At 32.2% G+C, this 18694-nt stretch overlaps 1 protein-coding gene across 1 annotated transcript in view; it reads right to left on the bottom strand.

Moving 5' to 3' along the window:
- Positions 1-2305: 2305 nt before the first annotated feature.
- Positions 2306-18694, bottom strand: part of Vmat (Vesicular monoamine transporter) — a 31070-nt gene continuing 14681 nt past the window's right edge. Inside the window, exons 2-12 of the mRNA XM_068769913.1 lie at positions 15003-15158; positions 12788-12920; positions 12317-12375; positions 11566-11687; positions 10343-10487; positions 8978-9079; positions 7390-7524; positions 5900-5991; positions 5051-5234; positions 3216-3349; positions 2306-2442 (exon numbers count right to left, since the gene is read on the bottom strand). Of these exons, the coding sequence (XP_068626014.1) occupies positions 2377-2442; positions 3216-3349; positions 5051-5234; positions 5900-5991; positions 7390-7524; positions 8978-9079; positions 10343-10487; positions 11566-11687; positions 12317-12375; positions 12788-12920; positions 15003-15158 (1328 nt within the window). The 3' untranslated portion in view covers positions 2306-2376. The remainder of the gene's footprint in view (positions 2443-3215; positions 3350-5050; positions 5235-5899; positions 5992-7389; positions 7525-8977; positions 9080-10342; positions 10488-11565; positions 11688-12316; positions 12376-12787; positions 12921-15002; positions 15159-18694) is intronic.

The following is an 18694-nucleotide window of genomic DNA, read 5'->3' as shown; positions in this document are numbered from 1 at the left end:
CAAACATTACAAAATAAATTAAATCAAATATGAATGATCGATTAATAAACGCATTGATAATTATAAGCGAATGACAACAAATTCATGAGCTTAATATAAAAAAATCTATGAGTTATCAATATATGATTACATCTTAATATATTGTTAAATAATCTAAATATTTTTTTAAATTCATTCGTTGTTGTTTTTCTGAATTTTTTTAATAAAAAATCAATTTCTTCATGTCTAATGTTAAATAAATCAAACATAATCCTAAAATATGTTTAATGTTACGTGAATTAGCGTTAGTTTAGCGATGAAATCATGAATGACAATGCGTATCTAATACTGGAAGATTACGTGATTATTTTCTTTTTTCTTACTGTATATACTATTTACTACTCCTATCCTACAACAGCCATGATCAGAAACATCAAAAGTAATTTTATTAAGTGTATTTATAACAACTTAAAAATATTTATGATTTATTGCATTAAAAAATAATTTTAAATCAATGATTTTGAAAGTAAAATTTTATACAAAATTAATAGTATGTAAATGGTATGGGCCGGTTTCGATCGACTTTTTTATCTGTGCAGCCATACACCAATAAAAAAGGCGAGTGTTTCGGTAAAAAATAATTAAGGTACCTATTAAAAATATTTGTAATTAAAATATTACATAGAACATAAATTTTTCGAGTTACTTTTTACTATAACATAATTATTAACTTGGGAAATACGATATCGAAACTCACAAACGAAAGACAAACTTTACATAGTTATAACAAAAAACAAAACCTCTTGTGTTCTTTGATCTCTGTATCTAATTGTATTCGTATTCAAATTTACTAAATTACTTGATAAATAGATATTCTTTCAATTGTTAAAATATATAATGCGATAACATAAGATAAAGTCTAAACGTCTGCGTAATATGTACATTTAAAATGTATCACATTATTATTATTATTTTTTTATTAAATAGATTAAAAAGATTGAAATTTTCGTTTTTGAAAATTGATGTGATTAAGGAAACACTATCGATATGAGGTCCGCACCATAAACACAAAGTACATAAAATTAGATTAAGTTAAAATTGCCTACAGATAAAAGCGTAAATTCCTACTGAGTATATTTTATGAATATAATTCTACTATTTTAAAAGGTATAGAATTAACTACAAGACCTTTACTAATAACGATCTACTACACTAGCTTACGATATTTATAAAATCTAAATGCATATATTTTTTTTTAAACAAAAAACGTATGAATTAAATCGATTAATCATTCATATTTGATTTACATGAGATGTCACAATTTATACACCGGTATATTGAAAAATATAGAAAATATGTATTTAAACTTTTTAGCATATTAAATGTATAAATAGACATCAACTAGATACGCTTAACAACTATGTTTTTAAAAATTACTTTTCAAATACATTTGATTATGCAGGCAGATATTATGTTTTTCTTATAAATAAATGATAATACTTTTTTTGGACCTTTAATCGAATTGTACAAAAATGGCTAAAATTTATGTAACAAAAAATTATTGTCCATTATCTATATTTTAAATGTGAAACAAAAATCCAACGAATGTGGAGCAAATTTATGAATATCAATTTATTGTCTAAAATACAGTATATATTAATGTTTCATAAAACATTTTAATAAATATATTGTCACAGTCACATTCGCAAAATTATAATTTATACATGATATTAAGAGGCGGTAAAATAAATTTTTAAGACAGTGTCTGGTTAGGAAAATTTCATCGAAATGTTTTAAAATAGGATTTTATCGTAGGTAAATAAATGTTACCATGTTGAAACGAGAGAGAAACGGATGTAGTAGAAAAAATAAAGTAAGATTAGATACAACAGACCGAATTATCTGTAAAGCGGGCGAGCACTAAAAAGGAGTGTATAATGAATAAAATAAATAATTAAAGATAATAAATGCGACTACATGTTGACCGTTTTGAATTATATAATATAAATAGATTTTTAAAAGTCAAAAGCTATATATTGGTCATAATTACAGATATATATATTGATTTTATGGACTATTATGTAACATATACTAGTTACTACAGTATACATAGAAATATATTCTGTAAAATACACTGAGGTGAATAATAAATAGTAGATAGATTCATTAGTTTTTTTATTTTTTTTTAGATAATATGAAGAATTTTTTTAGATTAAATTGTACAGAAAAATACACTTTATGAGTATATAGATGCTTAAAATTACATGTATATATATGTCTTACAATAAATTACCTTTGGAATAATTCTTGCGTATGTTATACTTAGAAACGGGCGGGCTTCAAAATGGCGTTGGGAAATGGCGGACTTCGCGATAGTGACAGCGAAAATGGCGCGCTTTATTCCTCCTCTTCGTTTTGGTAGGTCACGTACCGTACCGATGATTTTTCGCTTATGATCAAACTCTGAAAAATTGTAACAAAAAAGTTGATTTAATAAAAAACAAGTTTAACTGCTTAGGAGCTAATTGCTTCCAAAATAGTATTAGTGTTTGTTTCTTTTTAGGTTCACAAACAAATTGCATCGCTTAAATTTCCGCCAATATTGAGTATGACATCGTCGTTTCATCCTATAGACGCCCATTGAAAATCATAGCTTCTTCTAAAGACATTTATGGGGGATATATAATAATCACTACACTTGACAGGCGCAGTGCGGTATTATGGTACGCAGAGGACGCTGTTGTCTACTCTGGAAATTTTTTGGGAGTAGTCGCAATCCTATATAATCAAAGTAAAAATTGTGAATTACATAAGATTGTATCCGGGGAATAGAACCCGTGATCTACGATCGCAAGTCTCAGTCCTTTATTACTGGGCTACCACTGCGCAAAAGTATGACGTATATATGTAAAAATAAAGTGCAACCTGGTCAGTGCAAGTGCAACAACTTGCTCTATGATAAACTAAATGAACCCAATTAATAAAGATATTCCGACGAGGGGACTTCCCCTTAAATAAGGTATAGTCCGTAATGGAGACATAAGGTTAGGAAGGTCGAAACCATGCCACGAGTATAATAAATTCTCCTCAAATTGTACTTAAAAAATCTTAAGTTAACGATACACTTAAGTTATCGAGAAGCTTGCTTTGCTACAACTGACTAACCGAATTCCTTGATATCTACAGTCTTATTACAGAATCAATGAATTGTTGAGCAAGTGTTGCACAAGTCACACCTGTTTCTCATCCCTGGCAGGCGGCGAGCGCAGCATGAGCAGGCAGGGTGCATATGCGAAGTTCAGCAGCGCAATGATAACCAGCATCCACTCGAAGCCGATGCTGTTCACGAGAGCGCCGGAGAATGCAGGCCCTGCACACACCACATCATTACATCATAAAAATCCCTTTTAATAACACATAAATAACCCATATATATACTCACACAGATCCTAAGATAAAAAATAAAGTATTTTATGGTCTTTGTAGTGTATTGTGTGTGTCTTTGGTCTCGAATCTTCTCAGCACCAGTGATGAGTGTGCGGGTAAAACAAATTTTTAAGATCGTTCAGTATTTTTTTTACCACGTCTAAAACCTTTCTTGTTTAATATGTTGATGTTTTGAATTTTTAAAACTATATTTCCTGCTTGCTCTAAATAAATACTGAAATTTATATAAATAACATTTTTAAAATTTTAGTGTTATTAGGTATTCCAACGCATTATATGTAAGATTCCAACTCATACATATAAGACTAAATACAAAATAAAAGATGATTTGCGTGCATATTGCCTTTTTTTGGTTACATTTTTGGGCCTAGTCATTTTTCTTCTATTGGTTAGTTTTCATGCGATGTGTAACTACTCTGTTTGTGAGCAGCTACTATTATAAACGGTGATTGGTTATAGGTGTAAACTATCAAAGGGAAACCAAAAAAAGTGAAAAAACTCTCTCTCACGTATACTTCTTTTATATACTTCATTTAATGTACCCAACACCCAACGAAAAATTCTATGGTTTCAGTAATAATTAATAACGAAATGATAACGTAATAAGATAATACGTTTTTACTATTCAGATAACTATTTATTAAAATTAATTATTATTTATTATCTGTCCTTGAAGACTGTACTGCCAGAAGTATTTGCCTGTCGCATTGTCAAAGAAGAAAAAATAAGTTGACAGATGATATATACATATAACATATTTCAAAGTGATCACTTTAAATTGGAAAAAGATAACCTAGCCAGTCCGGCCTGGCTTGCGTGCTTGCAGTTGTGAATTTTTTATTCAATGTAAATCAAGCATCCCTGAAAAAAATAAATGAATGTTGATGTTCTAAACTATGTACACTCTACAGTTTTCCTGAGTTGTCCAATTGTTTATTAACTTCAATGGAGCCCTCACATCGATTCTCTTGTGATCAGGCTTTGTGCTACATCTTATGTAGTTAGAAAATAAAATATTACTACTGCTAGTAAAGTGCATTCTAGATATTTCCACAGCATTATGACAAATAGATTGATGCTTTGTATAGATAATAAATCTGACTCAGATTGTATGAGGTTATATTGTATCTTAGATCGCCCAGATGGGATCCTCCATGAATGGTCCTAATCAATGGCACATCAGCTTGGGTTGTCACTCAATATGCATTGGCATTTCCATGAGAAAGTCAAACCTAGATTTGGTTGGTTGCCATTGCTTGGCCCACAACACTATCAGCCTGGGTTGATAAAGAATTGTAATTAACGATTCTAGCGAATATTTCTGTAGTTATTAAATAAAAACTAACCGAATAGTTTTTTAAATAATGTCTTATTATAATTATAATATTTTTTAGTCACCGGTAAACATTTCATATTTCAAGGAACATAAAAAACATGTTCTTGTCGATTTTCCTTGCTCTCTTCATAGTATTCGTATATTCTGTTCGCATCATCACTGTTTACTCGTATCGTCAACTGTTAGCAAGGAGCAAGATTAGATACTTGCCGGTGGTTCACGGTAGTAACGGACTTCCCCACGTCAATATACCGAGCAAAAAAGATGAATGTATAATGGTCAACGTACCAACAGCGTAGCCAAGACAAAATGCCGTGTCACCAATGGCGTAGACAGAACCGTAGACGGCTGCGTGACGAATGTCCACAAGGAACCCAAGCTCAGGCATCATAGAGGAGTCCACCATACCAATAGCGAAGCCCAATCCAGCGTTGGGAATAATCAGATGTTCCAATTTTCGCGCCATCGGTATCTGGAACGTATTGAAATAGTTGATAAGAGTAGTTTGATAATATAGTAAAAATAATATGTTATTAGAAGAAATTGAGTACATACTTCTTGATCAGTTTCATCTCCTATTTATTTGAAGAAATTAAATCGTTTTGATAAAATTTTGTGTGTGTCTCTAGTAGATATGAAGATAATGCTTCATAATTTGAAGTCATGTGATTCTTTTAATATAAGAAGAAAAATACGACATTGTTCTACATAAATACGTTTACAACACAGCTCAGTGGAAAGTATATAAAACTGTAAAGTAAACAAAATAGAGAAAATAATTGAAAACAAAAAAATCAAGATCATCTCTGTAACTCTAAGAATTGCTCGTTTTAAGTGTCAGTCAGAGGAGCGAATCGCTCGTGAAAACAATGGCCGTTGGGGCCGAAAAATTCAAGAGTGGGGATCATGCATCGGTAAACGCAGTGTGGGAAGGCAGTCCATTAGGTCGACCGACGGCAAAGTAGAGGTCGCTTGCAGTCGCTGGATTTAGGCAACGAAAGGCCGGTCATCGTTGGAATCTTTGGTGAGAAGGCCTATACCTTGCAATGGGCGTATATAGTCTGATATAATGACAATGATGATGAATTGAAAATATGCCCAAACGTAATCGTGTATAATTAGTGTATTTAAACTTACCAAGATCAAACAGAGTCCGATAATCACAAGTCCAGACAGAGCCGCCAACCAGCGCCCCATCTTATGTCCAAGAGGTCCAAATAAGTTGGTCCCTATAAACACGATTGAATTTCACAGTGCTGAAATGAAACCCATAGTAACTCCGCAACAATTTGTAAAAGAAAGTCACATATTTCCATGAATTTAACAAGTCCTGCAATTATTACAGATAACAAATATTTACATAAATCACGAACATCATTAGTTCTGTAATCTGTTTAAAACATTATATTCTTCATCTTCATTATGCTTCATATAGCGCCATCTATTACCTTGTTCTTTACTTACTGCTATGGTCGCGTAATGATATGGTGAAGCTATTTTTGTAAAAGAAAATATATGTGCAATATAGCGTACTGCGAAATTTTAAACTATGTAATATATATGTTTTTTACTTTAATACAAAAGGGTTTAACTTGCGTCGATTCAACATTTGAATTGCCTCCATGAGGATCTATGTTGTATCTATGTGTATCTCTATGTTGGGAAACGTTGTCCTAATGTCTAAAAAACATCACTCTAACAATTAGCAAAAATAAAATTCACAATTCTGGTCAGTAAAGGGTTTTTGATCATTTCTTCGAGACATCAAGTCTCATCTTCAATTTCCACCAACTACAATTAAATTCAATCATTTCAGAGCCGCTTGAGAACTAATTGACCTAGAGATGTGACCACATCTTCTTTTTAGAAAGAATCGTTGATGGAGTTGCATCCACTTCTTCACCCAGCGCAAACGCTTTCCGAAGTGGTAGTATACTTAGCCAGCTAGCAACTAGCTAAGTCGAGTTTAAAGGGTATTATGAACTATTGACAGCCCAAGTCAAGGTCTTTAGGGATTCCGTGAGCATACTCCAAGCGTTCGCCGAAGCAAAACAAAAGTTCGGCGGCCTGTCAATTCAGTGAAACTGTAGAATAAAGCGTTATGAGCCCTGGCTCCTCCGGGAGGTTTTAAACAAAGCACACTCTGCGTCTTGTCCCCTCAATCCCGAGGTAAAATATATATAATATATTCAATCTTGTGATGTGGAAAAACATTTATTGAATAATTAACATAATTTGTGCCCGGAAAATGAATAATGCGCCTACGAGCGGTTGCGCATCGTTCTCTGGTTCAAATCCGACTCCCGAGAACTGCAACGGCCGCGGGCGCACGTGCTGCGCCTTGGCTACATGCCAGGGCGCAAGCAAGAGCGCGTATAGTGCACGCCGTGCGAGTGAGCGAGACGAGTGGGCGAGACGAGCAAACGGTTGAGCGTTGTGACGACGTCCGCGGGAACTTTCACATATGGCGGCTTTTTATGTAGCAATATTATTACAATCTATATTTTATTGCCAAAGAGAATAATTTAATTAGCGGAACTATATATATAGATACGATTCTTTATCATATTCATAGAATGAATGAGTGTTTAAATACACCAGTGTAATCTACAGTGACGAAAGTATACCGATGAGGTAGCAGATACTGGCTGGCAAGAAGGCAACTCCTTGTTGCCAGCGGCGCGCCTCCATGGTGTCCGCCATCCAGATGGGTAAACTTGGCTCCAACATAGCAATGCCCACGTTCGCGAAAGTGATAGCTCCTGAAACATGTTCCTCAATGTCAGTGTGATTAAGTATCAATTTTTACGAGTAGAGAACTATAGGAGTAGAGAAGTTCTCTATCTTAACTAAAGTTAACAAAACAAAACATTATTCGAGACACATGCAGTAATAATAAATACATTTAAAAAACTTTTAAGTTAAACGGTTTTTTGATACTCATATTGTGGTGGTTGTGGAAAAATATGTACTTAATCCGCCATATTGGAACGGCGTCCAACTTGAATTTAAAATTTTGACATAATCATCGTGTTTTACTAGTGTAGCCCTTTCATTTGATACCCATATTGAGGGGGTTAAGGAAAAATATGTAATCCGCCATTTTGTATCGGCGGCCATCTTAGATTTATAATGTTATTGATTTTATTATATTGTATTGTCATCTAAATTAAATGTGTGTACCAAATTTCAGATCAATCTGACAACGGATAGATGCTTAAATTTCAATTTCTAATTTTGACCCAAATAACTAAACAAATAACTTCCATACGGGTCGAACTAAATAAAACCGTTTAATAAAACCGTTTAATTACCCGCCAATCGACCACAACTAGCAAGTTCATCGTTCTTGCTTGATTTATAAAGAGATGTTGAAGGTATTCCTTCTGAACGAATTATTTTTACTATAGTCAAAATTTCAGGAAACTAAAATTAATTTTTAAAAAAATTACTTTTTTTGTATTAGTGGAGATTTTTAAAGTAAAATCTTTTTGAAAAATTCCAAGATTAACTCCTATTGGTTTCTTGTGGTCTCTTCTTGAAACCGGACGCGATAAGAACTCTGGTAGTTCTATTTTGAATTAAAGGTTGTCACGTACACCAACAGTACACGTAAATTAAAATTACAATAAAAGTTACCGTATAGATAATAGTTCTGTTGTTTGTTCTTTTATTGGTGACATAACATTAAAAATTTACTACATACAATATACAACAGATCATGCCACATTAAATAAAAAAAATGGTTGAAAAAAGATTGAAGAGAAAAGTGGTCGCACGTGAGAGAAAATATCTTTAGATTCTGATGTGGGTGAATGACCTCTTAATTTAAAAGTGTCTTCCTAAAATAATTTAATTTGATATTTATTGCTATCAAATTGTGCTCTTGATTCAAAGTAAAAGGTAGAGTTGGTGAACAAAAGTTGAATGCTTACTCTTGGAACTCGTCGATATCCTGCCTATTTTCATATTCATTAATGACATGGGATACTGTATTATCATCAATAGGCAAGATGACAAAACTCAATACTTTCTGAAGGATTTACTTCAACTGCTTATTGAATGTAATATAGCATTCTTTATACTATTATATAGTTAGCCAAGGAACTATGCTAAGTGCAATTAGCATAGCCACACCCCGTACACTACAGGCTTCAGTTTGATGTCGAATAGTAAAGAATGCAGAGAAGCTGTGAACGTGATTTTTCAACTCACCGGCAGCGACGATGATGTAGGGATCTGTGACCAGGTCGCGCAGGGACGGTGGCTCGGTCTCCTGCCGCACCACTCCGGGCTGCAGAATCATCAGCTGCAGTACTGGTGTCGGAAAAAGAAAGATCCCTTGATGTGACATCCTATACATAACGTGTTCACTTTCTTTTGCTTTCTGTGAATCTTCAACCCCAGCTTCAATGATATATAACATATTACGTATATAAAAATTAAAAAAGTATTCAATTTTGGTTGGTACAACTATTACTAACATTTTAATAAATGTGACTTATACGAAAGAATTACTTACCGTGACTGTAATTTTTTTAAATAAAGAAAAAAAATTAGATTTTTTTAAGAAACTTTTTATGTATTTTGAGTATTATTTTTTTTCCGGCGTCCACGTTTTTCTACGTTAGAGAAACGCGGAGTTCTATGGGATGTGCGTGAAAATTTTATTGTTAATGCTGGAGATTCTCTTAATTGTTTTAATTGGATTGTTTTTCTGGTTCTGTGATACTTTGGATTCATTTTTTTGTTTTTAAACTAGAAATCAAGAAAATAGTATTAAGTGAATGTGTGTTATTATGTTTTCCATTTAATTAAATATTTATGTAATTGTAGATACATCTTTATCCTTTGTATATTATATAACAGTTATTTTTTGGTTTTCATTCGACATATCTTAAAAATACATATTTTTTCTGTTAGAAATCACGGATTGAATAAGACCGCCTATTGCACTTAATATTGTTATAATGTTATGTTGTATTCGTAAGATAAACAAAAAACTAATTATTAAACATCGATGCGTCAAAGCATTTTTAACGTGAACCGTTTGTAACTTTGTTTCAAAGAAAAGATGGCACGTTTTTAGTGGTAAGTATTGAATTTTTTTCTTTTAAAATTGTTAAATTTCATTTAAAAAGAGTAACTGTGGAGTTTCTGTTCGGCGCTTCTCAGGTATTCCGAATTGGTGATACCGTACCATTTATAGCGTCAGAATAATACGATTCAAAAGTGTATGTAAATGCCTACTAGAATAAAAATATTTTGCATTTGAATTAGTTATTTTTTTTTGTTAGTTGTAAAATAAAAATTATTTGATCTATAATAGATTTTAGAAATGTCATTGTCAAACTAATTGTTACTATGCACAGCCTGTGGACTTCGTTATGGTTTAATTTATTTTATTACACTGTTTATGTCTTTTTATATACTAGTCAACTCAGAGTGATGCAGAGATAATAAATAGATAGATGTAAATTTTTACTTGGATATCAGGATAAAAAGATACGGGAACGAAAAAGGATTCTTAATCTTTTTGGTTCCCAGCACTGGTGTAAGGTATCGAAAAAATTCACTTACGTCCATCTCCGAGAGCGAGGGCCGAAAGCATCAGGAAGGGCGCGGTTTTGCCGACGAACTCGTACATGAGTCCTCCGAACGGAGGGCCAATAAGGACGCCCAGCGCCAGACCACCCAACGCGATGCCCATTGCGTTGCCGCGCTCCTGGTGAACAAAATAAGCATTTCACTGCTGGGTGCATTTCACTACACCTCCAACCATTTTTACGGAAATTTTAGTAATTATCATAGCAGCTCTTACGGTATTTTATTATAGGGCAGATCCTTCGATGTTAATTCTATATTTATTTTACAGAAAATAACTGTATAGGGGTTTAGGCTATTTATATAATATGTATGAATAAAAGATATTCATTCCTTTTACGCCTCTCATGGTCTGTCATTCTTCGCTTGCATACTTTCCTTGCAAATTCTATATTCCCAAATCACAGTTTTTTATTCATCAGATTATTTTAAATCACAGACTTTTTACATTTATTTCATATATTTACATTTCTTTTGTTATTTTACTATTTGGGACTAGGTTAATACTTTTTTGTAAAAAACTTGATCTTATATTTTTTCAGTATGCCTGGAATAAAGTATATATATATATCCAAATTATTTTCTGGACTTTTGTAAGTGTTACTATTTTTTATTTCTGTTTGGTTTTATTTTGTTGCAGACTGAACTACTTTTCTACCGAATTTTAGGAATGATAGGCGCAAGCGATCATTGCCCATGAAGGAGACGATATCTCCTTCTTATACCTATTTCCCGAACCTAAACTATACCTCTAATGGTTACTACGCTCGAGTGTTTCCACTAGGGCTTGTCCAGAATCCAGAATCCAGAAACGATGGGAGGTTTCATTGGCATTAATTGTAGTTTGATACGTTGTTTGTATAAAATAAAAAAGAATAAATAACCAATTCAAAGAGGGTTATGCAAGACTACACCGGCAAGGGCAGTGCAGACGATCTTCAGAAAACTATTAAAAATAATAGAAAAATAATTGATTTTAATAACTAGAAATCCATATTTTAAAAATGCTTTTTTTCTTACTATATTGTCATTACGTTATTTATTATATCTGAATTTTTTTATGCAGCGTAATATATATGATACATTAATCGACAGCAAATAAGCTAAACAATCAAAAGATTAAAGTTTTTACACCTATAAACAATCACAATGTATACTTTGGCCTTAAAACAAAAAAAAAATGAAAACAAAACACTCACCTTGTCGTCAGGGTACCTCTCTGCCAACATTCCCATTCCTGATACCGAGGAACAGGAAGACCCGATGCCCTGAAGAGCTCGCGCCACGAACAGGACTCCGTAAGACCGCCCGAATGCAAAGACTGGAATATCGTAAACCATTGCAACATGAACATTTTCCAACAGGTGAAATTTTATATTTAGACTAGCTGTTCCCGCAAACGTTGTTTTGCAAAAAAAAAATAGGGTTTTAATTAACAAAAAAAACGGTTGATCGTAGAGGGGTGAAAATTGAAGGTTGTATGTATTTTGTATGCTGTATCATAATAAAATAAAAACCAAAAAAATTGTCTAAAAAATAAAAAAAATAATTTAGGGGTGGACCACCCTTATAACTTAGGGGTATGAAAAATAGATAGTAGCCGATTCTCAGATCTACTGAATACGCATATAAAATTTGGTAAAAGTCGGTCAAGCCGTTTAGGAGGAGTTCAAGTTCGAACACCGTGACACGAGAATTTTATATATTAGATGATTAATAGCTCATGTATTACATTAATATAGCTCTACATTAGTACATTACTTACAAATATTATTTGTAAGAAAAGGACCAATAATATAGCTACTTCCACCAATGCAGTAGTACTCGTGCAATAAAGTGCACCGCCCGCCAGCCCGCTGATATGCACAATGCAAATTACACAACTATTATTACTTACAAAAGCTATTATTGCTGGTGTAAAGTTAAAAATAAAAGTAAAGCGTTACTCACTTAGAGTCGACAGAAACATCAGGATGAAGCCGGTAAACATGGGAACACTGTAGCCGATCCTGGAAGTAAAAGAAAACTTTACGTCCAAATCATTTGTCTCCGGAATTTTCTTTGTCCAGAATAAATGTGCTATTTAGGATTTAACGAATTACTAAGAATGTTTAAAATTTTCTTGATGATATTAATATGCCCATACTTAAGTACGGGAAATTTTAAAGTATTATAGCACTGCATCTTTGGTTGTTGCAGTTTTTATCTACAAGCGGGAATAAAACTAGCAAAAATCCTTATCCTATTACATTATAAAGGATTTTTAAATAAATTTATATACAATAAACTTTGTGATTGAATTATCCTCGCTATATTAAGAATATTTGTGGAAATGGTCACAAAAGAACTCTCTTTCCCATGACGCATACAAGGGATTACGATAAATAATAGGTCAAGATCTAACTTAAAAATCTTTCCTACCTGTGCGTGAGCGGCCCGACGAACGGGTTGGCGATCAGCTGCACGATGGCCTTGCTGGCGAACATCACGCCCACTGCCACAGTCTCGTGGATCAGCTCCTTGTGACGTTCCTCGCGTTCCGCTGTTAGGTTTACTGCAAGAAAGTGGATAATTGAAATGACTTGTGATATGTATGACACCAGATCCACTTTGAGCTCACAACCTTTTCATCAAAAATTTGTTTAATACTTTATTAAAATTTAATTACATATCATGTAAAGTATGGACTTCAATGTAGCAGTATAAAGTTGATCAAATGTTATTTTCTGGATTTCTTTGGTGCCAAAAGATTATTTCCGATTATTTTTATTTTATGTTCTTAAAAATATCATTTTTTTAATATTTCATTGTATATGTGGTATCAGTTTTTTTACGTAATGTAGACTTCTCTTTAGACTAAAGTTACACATTGTTTTGTATTATATTTTCTATGTTAAATAGTAACAATTTCATTTGTAATCTTTATTGGAGAACTCAAAGAAAAAATAATGACCTATTGCTTGATGATCCCTCTTTCTTTCTCTGTATTAACCAATTCCTTCCAATGCTTGTTTGGAAGAACTCACGTTTTTCGGAGAGACCACCCATTCGACTTAATTTTTTTGTACAACATGCGATTTCTTTTTGTCTTGTTGAAATACAATCAGGATAAAAAAAAATAATTTTATGTTGTTCTTTCTCAGCAAGAAGCCATTCATAATTCATACCAAGTTTAATATTTACTTTAACACTGAATTTACTTTAATATCAATAATAATAAATGAATAAATAAGTTTACTTTGCTTAAAAAAATTTAAATCATTTAGTAAATAATACTAATTTGTTTTAAGAACGTCTATGAAGATAGTCACTAAAACCGGTGTCAGTGAAGGTAAAGCAAAATTTTGTAATAGTATCCATAAAGTTGGACTCTTCTCTTGACTACTTTAAACCATAACGTTTTAATTTTTGTCGCTAGATGGCGTTAACGTCTCTTCAGAAAAACTGTCTGTCGCTTATTTCAAACGAATACGGGCTTTAAAAGGTAATATATTGACAAATGATTGAGACATTCATAGAGTAAATAATGCATAGAACATTTTTTTACAATTGTCCATATATTTCTTTATATATGCATAAGTGAATTAAATTAAACACAGATTACTTGAAATCAGACTTTTTACAGTTATATTAATTTTTTAAGAGCTTAGTATGATTCTCACTGTTGAAACACGGGCCTAACGGTGTTTCTTTTTACCGTTTGTAAGCAATAAAACTCACGACACGTGTAAATTAGTTTTCTTGACTATTAATGCTTTTATAGCTTTACAATGTTGTTCGGCCTAATGTTCGTTATATTGTATTATAAAAAAATCTTCGCTTTGTTGTCTGTAGATGGCGTTGATAGCTAAATCGAGCACACAATCTCTTGTTTCAAAGGAGCGTACGATGATCAGGCGACATTTGAATCAATATCGCAATAATAGAAAAAATTAAAAATACATATTTTTTTTCTTTTGAGGAATAAATGTGGACGAAGAAGGTAATTATGTCATTACTTTATAAATAATTAAAATAGACATTACGAGTTAATTCTGCATAAGAGTTTTAAGAAATATTAAACAAAATTAAATACTTGGAAAGAGTCTCTAAAATTTGTTTCACTTTATGTAATTATTATATGATGGATGTTTTATAATTTATTTTCTATTGATAATATTATAAATAGTTGAATGATTTTCACATGAATTATGTGCATCACAATCATTTCGCTTTTCGAACGATTTCAGTGTCTCCGTTACAGTTCTGACAACGCGCCTCCATGGATTTTGGAATATATATATATATATATGTATATATATATATGTATGTATATATATATATATGTATATATGTATATATATATATATATATATGTATATATATATATATATAAATAATATGTATATATTTTTTGGTCATTTCATTATTAACCGTTTGGGCTATAAAGTTCTGGAGCGGAGACCAAATTACAGCGAAGGATTACAGATCCTATTGGAAATATATGAGAAACGCCTATGTCTAGCAGCATTTTAGAACATAGCTACGGCTAAAATTATGAATATTTATCCCTGCACCTCCCAAAAAACTTTCGAACAAAGAATGCCATTGGAATTTAACTTAGTATAGGAAGATAATAATATAAAATGTTACTCACGATGCGTCACGTTCTCGTATACGGTGGTGGTGTTGTGATCGAGGCACGGGCAGTAGGGTGTGGGCACGGGCGGCAGCGTGCTGGGCTCGTCCAGCGACATGGACAGCGGTGCGTCGGGGTGACGGATGTCGTACAGGAACTCCGGTATGATTGGCACTAGACAAACGAGAGTTACGTATAAGACTTAATTATAATCATCGCATCGCGGGGATTCAATCCAAAAGAACTGAAAATTATTCAAACTGTCCATTATTTTTTTTTAAATGGCCCCCGCTATTGGGAGCCTCTCGTACCCCTATCTGGTGTGGGACAGGGACATTTGCTTACATTTATTTATTTTTCACAGTCTTTTCTATTTTCTTACTCTTCATTTATGCATCTTATGATCTTTTATTCGGTATTCATTCCACATTTCTTCTTCCATTCTCTTTCGCTCTGTGACCTTCCATTCCTCTCTCGTTACACATTAGCATTTTATCATTTTATTTCTGTTTATTTACATTCTTTTTTTTTGTTTTACATTTATTGCACATTAGCTTTATAATTTTATTTATTTACAATTTACTAAGAGTTATTATCATTATTACTTATTTTTTATTTACATTTTTATTAATCTTATTTAGCTTTGGTTATTATGAATTGCTTTTTTAATTATTTCTCTACAGTATGAGAGGAAGTCATCTTTCGTCGATTTTTCTTCTATCAGAGAGGCTATTGTATCCTCTCTGATTTTTTTTACGCCTGTCCATTAGCTGTCCATTATTAAAAAAGCAATTTGAGTAATTAACAATATCATAGAGCAAGGTCCACTAGACGTATTTAGTGAGATGTTTATCCCAGGGGTGGTCAAACTGCGGCTCACGATCCACATGCGGCTCATTGAACGATTATTTTTGGCTCCGATTGATTGTCGAATTATTTCAATATTTAAATTTATATAACCTATGTCATCTCCTAGACAATTGAAACAAATTACTGGTGTAAATAATAATTACTATTATTCCACCATAAAAGTAGCGAAATTCTGATCACACCGGCATCTTAATTATTATTAGGAATGCTGTCATATACGTGTGCCGTTATATCGTACTTTAATACACATATTTTGTACTTTTGTTTTAATAATTTCAATAAATACGATTTTTAAATGGGTATTCAATTGCGGCTCGCAAAAAATTTTAATTTAGAAAAATGGCTCCTATTATCAAAGAGCTTGGCCACCCCTGGTATATATTTACGGTCGCATTATTCGCACATTTGTTGCGGTTATAGATTCAAAAGCTATTTTCATTTTCACTTTGCATCACAATATATTTATAATCATATCCTTTATATTTATTAAAATACAGATAATTAAAAAAGGAGCGGCCATCTTTTTTTAAATACGAGGAGGATAAATGAAGCTTGTCACACAACACCATGTTTTCATTTACATAAATTTGATTCATCCTTTTTGGGACGCCTGTGTAATAAAATCTCTGTAGTATTTTCCAATTTATTAACAAAAATTTCAGAGCTTATGCTATGGCAAGATTGATGAATAAGGAGTATTATTGTATTGAGTTTTACGTGACAAAAAGAAGATTTATATTGTTATTATTGTATATATATATATATATATATATATATATATATATATATATATATATATATATATATATATATATATATATGTATGTATATTATTTCACACACATACACACACACACACACTTATATATTTAAATATATATATATATATGTGTGTGTGTGTGTGTGTGTGTAAAATAACTACCGGGTTTCTTGTCAGATTCTTCTCGATGGAATCAACAATCCAATAAATGCATTTTTAATTTGTTATATTTAATGTCCTAACTTTGAAAGGTGCTTAGCAAAGCCAATAAAAAAAGTTTCACTGCGGCAAAAATTTAAGAACAAAGAACATAACAATGGTGTCCATTTTAATTGTAATTAGACACCGCGCCCTGGTCTATTGACGGTGTAATTCTGTAATCAAAATTACCACATTTTAAACGCTTAAACTAGCTTTACGCTACTTCTATTGACACTGCATTACATCCATAAAGGTTACAAAATTTTACGCGAGTAGCACTATATTTATTCTATTTTTAAAGTAAAATTGTAAAACTAATGAAATTGAAATGTATTTTTAACGCCATAATAACCAGCCTGATATGAATACTATAATTAAAGAGATTTTATAACAAGTTAATATATATTATTTGTGAAAAGACTATCCCTGGTCTAATATACAACTGCCTTTCAGAGGAATATCGTTTCAATAATTATTAAAAAAACTATTATCTTCCATCTGTCCCTTTCTATTGCAAAAAGTGCAGATGAAATAGCACTGCATTACCTAATATATACACAAATTTTAAGTGTTTGACTGTCTGCTGTTAGAAAATAATTACTAACAATTTTTTTGTTATAAATCAATTTACAGAAATAAGATATATAAGTTTTAAAAGCAATCAATATAACATGAAGTTCGTAGCAACCTTCAGAGAAATCCATTAGCGCTGCGTGAGACTCAGTACGTCTAGAATTGAGGTCACACTTAACAGTTAATTGCGTGCTTAGAAGGAACATCACTTAGATAGTTGGAGGCTGCGTAGCATGATCGTCCATAAAACATGTTTATATACGATAACTTTAGACGATATACAGCTGTAGTTTTAACTAAGCATTGCCTCGATACTAGTATTATATCACAAATTGACGCCTATTTTTTGGTAGTAATTCAGTTATTTAAATTACATCGTCATGACGTACGAATGCTCGCAATAATTACGTTTTCCGTAAGTTTTTTTATATATTCTACAATACGCCCCCAGAGCATATCTCTGAATTATTACATCATAAATTTAAGATGTATCATCGCTTAAGCCCATAGATGCCCACTGCAAGGCACAGGTCTTACCCCAAGATATCTTTGGAGGATATACCATAATCGCCACGATTAGCAGGCGGTTTGGCGATCGCAGTGTGGTATTATTGTACGCTACTGCTCATCTTCTGGAAACTTGTGGGCAGTGGTAATCCTATATAATTAATACACAAAGTGCTAATTATATATGAAACTGTATCCTGGGTTTCAAACCCGTGACCAACGATCGCAAGTCCTATACCGCTACGTAAAAAAATTGTGTAAAAAATATTTTTAAAATGTATAAGATTTTTAATTTCACAATAAAGCTTATGAATGAATTGCTCTGATACTGTGTTAAGATGACCACGAAAAAGTCTGACTTTTGTCAGATCTGGGTGCGTTTGGAACCCTCGCAGTTTTAACCCTTAATAGCCTAGAGTTTCAATTTTGATACCAATCTTTTAAACCGAATGTTCACATTACTATTAGTTTTTTTTATAGGTTGGCTGTACGAATTTTACTGTTGTATAATATTCTTTCCAACGAAATTAAAAAAAAAATCTATTTTTCCCTTCATCTAGACCCTCAAGCAAACACAGTAATATTAAAAAAAATCACTTTCGTAAATCGGGCTATTAAGGGTTAAGTCGAAGTATAACCTGGGAGAACTTATCAGATTCTAGCTACTATCACATTAGTACACATGAATCATTCACCTTGGTTATAATAAATAATAGTAAGAAGTTATACTGTTTGTTTACCAACATTTATGATATTATTTCTGATTATTTTTATATATTACACTTTTGTAAGCTTTTTA

The sequence above is a fragment of the Battus philenor genome, unplaced genomic scaffold (assembly GCF_028537555.1).
Source record: "Battus philenor isolate CCGP_79_NKW_IND1 unplaced genomic scaffold, ilBatPhil1.0.hap1 SCAF_29, whole genome shotgun sequence".
Lineage (NCBI taxonomy): Eukaryota > Metazoa > Arthropoda > Insecta > Lepidoptera > Papilionidae > Battus > Battus philenor.
Note: the sequence above shows the minus strand (reverse complement) of the source record. Positions and strands in the feature narration are given on the sequence as shown.